Source organism: Vitis riparia, unplaced genomic scaffold (assembly GCF_004353265.1).
Source record: "Vitis riparia cultivar Riparia Gloire de Montpellier isolate 1030 unplaced genomic scaffold, EGFV_Vit.rip_1.0 scaffold349_pilon_pilon, whole genome shotgun sequence".
Classification (NCBI taxonomy): domain Eukaryota; kingdom Viridiplantae; phylum Streptophyta; class Magnoliopsida; order Vitales; family Vitaceae; genus Vitis; species Vitis riparia.
In genome coordinates this window covers 430,306-438,434 of record NW_023269670.1, presented here as the reverse complement: position 1 = coordinate 438,434, position 8,129 = coordinate 430,306, and the positions used below count along the sequence as shown (strand labels likewise).

The window sequence follows — 8,129 nt, the reverse complement described above, 5'->3', positions numbered from 1 at the left end:
ATGTCTACAAATGCCCCATCTTCAAGACAAACACACACATGCATTGTCATGTATAAAAGGTGAGTCTTGAAGTTAGCATTTTGAATCTTTAATATCCTTCTTTGATATATTTTTTTTTCAAAGAAATATTTTAATAGGAAATTTCCTATTTCAAAATACCTTTCTTCAACTTTTTCCAAAAACTGCTTTATTTTCTTCCTTTTTTTCTACCTGGTATCAAGGAAAGACTTTGTGTTAATGGGAAAGTTTCTTATTTGAACATATATTTGCTTTTCTCATGGTAATTTCACTTCCAATTTATCATCCTATAAGAAGTCCTTCACCCTTGGTCGATTGTATCTTAGACTTGATCAAATGCCTTTAACTTGTAATTCTTGCTCCACTTTATTTATTTTATTTTTTAAAAAAGAATACAATATCTTTGAGCAAGACCCTGAGCAAGAGGAGCAAGGTGGAGGATGGAGCATGAGCTAGCCTTAGGGTAAGACCTTGAGCAAGAGAAGTAATGTGGAGTGTAGAGCACAAACTTCTCTGGAGCATGGTAGGCATACCGTCACAAAATTATCTTCCACATGGAGCACGGTAGGGCTTATATATATGATAGGGTGTGCCATTATGTAACAATGAAGAACAACAATCCATGGTGTACAATTGGGAACAACAATTCATGCTATCAAGCTTCAACAATTTTTTTTTTACCACCATCTCCATTTTTTCAACTTCTTTTTTTTTTTTTCCTTTTTTTTTAACCATTGTTTTTAAGGAAGAAATAGGTTTGTCATCCTTACTACGAGGTTAATCTCCATCACTTGCAAAGACAATTTTTTTTTTTTTTTTATATTTTTTTTCTTCAATAATTAACTTAAGATTTTAATATATATATATATATATATATATATATATATATATATATATTTAACAAACTTAAATATTCATAATAAAATAAATATTTAATGTCTTCACTCATTCAAATTAGCTTGACTTGAATACTTAGTAGATCCATACTTAACACCCATGTAGACGAGTTGTAACTTTGATGGCAGGTTGTGTTGTATTTTCAACACTTAATGTGGCTTAAGAGTTAAAGTCTTCTCTCATACAAATTAGCTTGGTTTGGATGCACAATGGTGTCTAACTTTTTAACACTTTATTAAACTTGGAACCATATTTAACACCCACGTAGACAAGTCATAATCATGACATGGATCACTGCTTTATTTTTAGCTCTTAATGTGGCTTAAATATTAAATTCTTCACTCATACAAATTAACTTGGGTTAGATGCACAATGGTGTTCAACTTGTTAACAGTTAATTAAAATTAGAACCATATTTAACACCCATACAAACAAGTCATAACTTTGACGTGGAGCAGTGTTGTATCTTCGACTTAATGTCGCTTAAGTGTTAAAGTCTTCACTCATATGAATTAGTTTGACTTAGATGCATAGTTGTATTATACTTTTTAACACTTAATTTAAATTTGGACCATATTGAAAACCCATGTGAACAAGACATAACCTTGCAGTGGTGTTATATTTTTGACACTTAATGTAGCTTAAATGCCAAAGTCTTCACTTCTATGAATTGGTTCACCTTGGATGAATAGTGATGTCTAAATTGTAATAATTAGAATTGAAACCATATTTAACACTCATGTAGACAAATCATAACTTTGACGTAATGGCATTGTATTTTTGACATTTAATGCAACTTAGGTGCTAAAGTTTTCACTCATGAGAATTGGTATGAGTTAGATGCATGGTGCTGTCCAACTTTTTAACACTCAATTAAAATTGGAACTATATTTAACACCTATGTAGATAAGTCATAACCTTGACATGAAGCGATATTGTATTTTTGACACTAAATGCAACTTAGGTGCTAAAGTTTTCACCCACGTAAATTGGTGCATCTTGGATGCACAATGGTGTCGAATTTTTTTAACATATAATTAAATTTTGAACCATATTTGACACTCATGTAGACAAGTCATAAGCATGATGTAGAGTAGTGTTGTATTTTTAACACTTAATACGACTTTACTAGTAAATTCTTTACTCATGTGAATTGGCTTGATTTGGATGCACAACTAACTTTTTAACATTTTATTAAATTGGGTATCATATTTAACACCTATGTAGACAAGTCATAACTTTAATGTAGAGGCGGTGTAATATTTTTGGCACTTAATACTACTTAAGTGCTAAAGTCTTCACTCATGTGAATTTTCTTGGTTGGGATGCACAATGGTGTTTAACATTTAATTAAAATTGGAACCATATTTAACACTCGTGTAGAGAAGTCATAACCTTGACATGGAGTATTATGCAATGTTTTGATATTTAATATGACTTAAGTGCTAAACTTTTCACTCATGTGAATTGACTTGACTTGACTTGGATGCATAGTGATGTCTAACATTTTAACACTTAATTAAAATTAGAGCTATATTTAATAATCATGTGGACAAGAAATAACTTTGATGTGAAACAGTATTGTAATTTTGACACTTAATGTTGCTTAAATGCCAAAGTCTTCACTCATACATATTGACTTAGCTTGGATGAAAAGTGGTATCCAACTTTTTGACACTTTCTTAAATTTGAAATTATGTTTAACATCAATATAGACAAGTAATAACCTTGACGCAGAGTGATGTTATATTTTTAGCACTTAATATAGCTTAAGTGCTAAAATATTCACTTCTAAGAATTGACTTGGCTTGGATGCATACCTACTTTTTAACACTTAATTAAAAGTGAAATCATATTTAACACCCATTGTATGCTAGTCATAAACTTGATATAGAACATTGTGCAACTTTTTAACACTTAATGCAACTTAAGTACTAAAGTCTTTACTCATATGAATTAACTAAACTTAGATGCACATTTGTTTCCAACTTTTTAATACCTAATTAAAATTAAAACCATATTTAAAAACCATGTAGACAAAGACACAATCTTAACATGGAGCTATGTATAACTCTTAACACTTAATTAAAATTGAGATTACACTTAACAACCACATATTCCTCCTATTTTTCAATTTTTTCTTGTGGTGATGATTGAACTTAACTAGTTTGTCCAAGTTGCCTATATACCCTTAACAGAGAGGGAATCAAGTCAAACTTAGTTCAAAGTATTTCTTTTAATCTCTAACTTTTGCCAAGGCTAATGATTTTAATCTTACAAGCTTGTCTTAACTTTTGACCATAAATGTAGTTTTTTTAGGTTTCAATTTAGCGGCCTATGACTTGTACAAATTGAAAATGACTTCAATCATGTGTAAAAAATAATAAACGATATTCATTCATAGTTTTATTCTATTTGAATAAAAAAGAGCCGCCCACATGCATGGATTAGTTGTATTTAGCCACGGCTGTAGCTTTCCACTATGACTTCAAAAAAAAAAAGAGGATAATGTCATTAAAAAACTGATTGCTATGTGGCTATGCCTGCCAGTAGATGGCTGAAAACTAAGTTCTATTCTTTTCAATAGTTGAGAGATTCAATGGCAACTATCGTATAAACAATGTTTCATAAATTACTTTTAAATTTTGACAGCAAAGACTAAAAACGTAAAACCATAAAAAATTTGTTCCATTCCCAAATTTTTTAAAATAAAATTGAAAATAATAAATTAACGCCCATGACTGTTTTCACATCTTATTCTCTTTTCTATCAATGCAATCATCGTAAGCATCTTATCTATAAATATGGCCTAGAGCCATCGAGCTGCCTTTTCTTTAGTCCTAGAGCCATTTCATGAGCTAATAGTAGTCTTTCCTTAGCATTTCCAGCCCAAAGCTCCCATTTCCTTAGGCCTAGAGGCATTTTCAGCCCAGACTTGCTGTTTCTTTCGGCCTATAACCATTTTCAGCCTAAAGCTGCCTTTCTCTAGCATTTTCAGCCCAAAACTTCCTTTCCTTGGCATATTAGCCCGAAGCTTCTATTTCTTTAGGCCTGGAGCCATTTCAACCTAGAACATTTGTTTCTTTGGGCCTTGAGCCCTTTTCAACCCAGAATTGTCATTTCTTCTAAATAACTTCTCTTTTAAAAGACTTCAATTTGTCTTTCAAATCACAAATTTTAAGGCTTTGTTCCAGGTTTGACGACATAAATAAATAAATCTTGACGACATAAAGTAGGACATGGCATAGTTTGAAACACATAATTTTCACCATTCAAATGCAAAACAGATTAACTAATTTTAATGCTATGTGTTGTTTCCTTCTACACTTCCTCCTTATTTTTTTTCTCTCACATTTTCCTTCAAATTTTTGGAAAACCAAACAGAGCCTGAAAGAAAAGATAATTTTACTAAGTTTGAAAGTTCCTTATATATAGCTTATATGGAAAGTTGTTTCATGTTAATTCAATGAAGCATTTATAATATTAAGATCGCCCTTTCATAATCATGAGGTAACCTTATTTTCAACTTCTACAAGAGGCTAAATGAAAAAAGCTATCACAGAGAAGGCCTCAGCCAATGACTGGAAAATACAATTTTATTAATACTTGATACCAAAAAAAAAAAACAAAGGATTATTTTACATTCAAACCAAGGATTTATTTATGTTGAAGTGCAGCCTCCATATGCACAAAAGACTGCATTTACAGTCTAGGCTAGCACAAAAGACAAGGAAATTAACAATGTTGGACTTACTGGAAAATCATACAAATTATTGAAGGAGGACCTTATCTAGGCTAACTGTCTCCTAAATTGCCCATCTGTTATTTATCTTTGCATTCATCCATCTCATCATCGACTTTGATTTTAGATGGTGAGGATGTGAAAGTAACAGGAAGCAGTGGACGATTGTTCACAGTGAGGCTTAGCACATCAGCTCTCGAATAATGTCCTACCACATCGAACTGAAACTTTGCTTTAGGAATCTCTCCACGAACATCTGCATATCAAGTGATCATCAAAATATTTGATCAGCCCGTGATAAATATCATAGAGTATCAAGTCTTCCATAAAACCATGTTTGCAGTCCTTTTAAACCTAAAGAATTGACTCATTTGCCTTATCTGCATACTGAAATATTTGGATATACAATTGGAGAAGTTAGGGCCATACCAAGATCAGCTGTGAAGAGGCCTTCTCCTTCGTAATTCGGTCCTGCTAGAATTTCGCCATGGGGCGAAATGATGACACTACCTCCAGCCCAAACAATAGAATCTGGAGTGACATCTTCTTCTGTAGGACTGTAAAGATACTCAGGTGGAGGTGGGTAATCTTTCCTCCGACAGAACTGGATGGGTGAAAGAACATAGCATCCACCCTCAATAGCGATGTGTCTCATTGTGGCTACCCATTTATCCCCGGAATCGGCAGTAGGAGCACAATATATCTCAATACCTATATATATGAACATTGGTATTCTGTGATCAATCAATCCTATTAGGTACTGGAAAGGGTACTGGAGGTCCTATGGGTAATTGTCTTCGGAACAGTTTTGAGAAATAGTTTTTGAATGTTGTTCTTTAATATTTTATAAAACATAAGACTATTTGAAACCTAAAATACATTTAACTTATTTTTAATATTTTAAAATAATTTTTATATTTAAAACTTTATTTTTAAATATTCTTCATATTTATATAATTATTTTTTAAAACAACATTAAAAACAAGTGAAAACGATGAAGAAAATTAAAAAATATTATCTGAAAATATTTTGCTTTTTGTTTATAAGAAAAAACAAAAAGCAGTATTCTAATTGTCAATTGTGTTTTCCTAAATTTTTTTTGGATAACAAAAAAATCCTCTAAACTATAATTGTGAAACAAAGCCAAACTATTTCAAGCCAAACCATACTAGTTAATGAAGAAAAAGAAATGGTAAAAGATATACCTTTGCCATACATTGATGTCCTGAAAAGAGGCATTCTATTTTCCCAACAAATGACCGAACCAAGTTTTCCATATGGAGTGTCATAAATTGGAGTTGTCGAGCAATCTCCGAAACCCCAGAAGAGCCGCTCCCAATATGTTGGCATGAGTTTCCTATGTTTTCCAAGGTAGTTGCCTTCAGGATCAAAGAAGAGAACAGTGCAATACAATGTGTATCCATCTCTCTCAACAACACCTGTCACTAAGTAGACTTTGTATTTCGCCGCCATTGATGCCAATCTATCAACTTCAGGTCCTGAAAATACATTAATATGAGATCAAAGATGAAACATGTAAGCTGATGGTTCATCACAAAGCAGCATAAGTAGATTTTGTGTCAATAACTTATTTAAGTGGTTCAGTCATCCGATGCAGCTATTTAAGGGAGAAAGAGAGGTGACTTGTTTCAATAACTAATTAAGTGGTTCAGTTCTTTGGCTATTTAACGGAGAAAGAGAGAGGTGACTGACCCGGCACATTAATGGCAGAAGCATGGTACTTGCGGAAGCTTTCTTTCCCCCTTGGAGACTGGTCCGCGAAGTTGTATCCACGGGGATACCCACCGATAAATGCTTCAGGAAACACAACCAGTTGGGATCCCGATGCAGCTGCTTCTTTCAAAAACCTCTCAGCCTTATCTGCTCCCAAAATCACATCGCAAGAATTAACAATTCATGACTTAGAAAGTAAATTAATTGGTTGAATAGAGAATGAAAATTCACCTGAAAATATCCCAAATGACTTTTTGGTTGCTGAGAAAACTTAAGGAAAAAGAGATCTAGATAGAACTCGAAACTCACATATTTTCAGCTGTTTTGTAACTGAGAAAAGAGAAACCACCTCAACCAACTCATCCAAATAATTTTGTACAAGCAGTAATTCCTTGATTGGCAGCTGAAAATATGATCAGGGTTCAATCATCCTTTTCTTTCTTTCAGTTTCTCAGCAACCAATCAGCTCACTGATTCTCTTACAGAAGTTGCAGAATTGAGAGAAATGGTACGTTACCTAGAGTGGCAGGAGTGTCATAAAAGATACTAGAAGCTTGAACAACGGTGGCTCTAACAGTTGAAGACATTGCAGAAATCGTATGCTTTTTCGTTTCCCCTTTGTTTGAGGATTCCGCACACTGCGTTCAGTATATATATATCGCCCATGAACAAGAGGTTCCGCTGCCATTACTTGAACAAGACAGAAAGGCTTTGAAAAGTCTGCCTTGGTTTTCTATATTCATGGTGAGGTTTTCTCCTCATCACAAATTTTTAAGTTATCCGCAGACATAGTGGACTAGCCACATGACTTGTACAAATTGAAAATGACTGTCACGTGGGATATTTTGTAATTTTTAAAAATAATTTCCAAAATAGTAATGAAAAAAATAATTTCAAATCTAACGTAGTTTTAGCCAGATAGAAAAGAAAAAAATAAAAATCTTTATTTCCTTTAAAAAGAATTATAACGAAAGAATCATCTTTTGAAAAGACAATTTCTCCAATTTCTTAAAAAAAAAAAAATTATAGGTTAGAAATTGTCTCTTGAAAAGATAACTTTTTTTTTTAATAAAAAATTAGGAGAGAAATCAGTCTATTGAAGAGATGATCCTTGAAAAAAAAAAAGGGAGAAATTGTCTCTTGTGATTTCTCCATTGATACATATATATTGAGAAATCTTTGATTTCTTAAAAATAAAAAGAAAAGGAGAAAAAAAAAAGTCAGAGATGATTTTCAAAAATTCATTTTTTCATTTTCTCTTTTTTTTTTCAATAATATTTTACCAAATAATATATTTATACAATAATGATTTTTTTCCTTCAAAAAAAATTATAATGAAAAAGTCGTTTTTAAAAAGATGATTTCTCAAATTTCAAAAATCTATAGGCTAGAAATCGTCTCTTGAAAAGACGATTTTTGAAAAAAAAAAAATTTAAGGAGAAATCGTCTCTTTCTCCATTGATTAAAAAAAAAAAGGGAGAAATCTTCTCAAGATGATTTCTTATATATATATATATATATATATAAATTAATTAATTTTATTTACTAAATTTAATATATAAAAATAAATATAATTATTGATATATTTATCAATAATAATATTTATAAAAATATAAATTATGTTTAACATACTATATTTAAAAATATTATTTTATATTAAGTTAGATATTGATTTTAAAAATATTTTGTTCTTTATCCTCAATTTTATCTTTAAATTAATTCCATTAATTATAACTAA

At 31.5% G+C, this 8,129-nt stretch overlaps 1 protein-coding gene across 1 annotated transcript; it reads right to left on the bottom strand.

Moving 5' to 3' along the window:
* Nucleotides 1-4,640: 4,640 nt before the first annotated feature.
* Nucleotides 4,641-7,035, bottom strand: LOC117909785 (bifunctional nitrilase/nitrile hydratase NIT4B-like; the record flags this gene model as incomplete). The annotated part of the gene is made up of 5 exons (XM_034823837.1): nt 4,641-4,913; nt 5,087-5,368; nt 5,863-6,156; nt 6,371-6,538; nt 6,909-7,035. Coding segments are annotated over 5 exons (1,047 nt in total), but the record flags the coding sequence as incomplete, so codon positions are not given.
* Nucleotides 7,036-8,129: the final 1,094 nt, after the last annotated feature.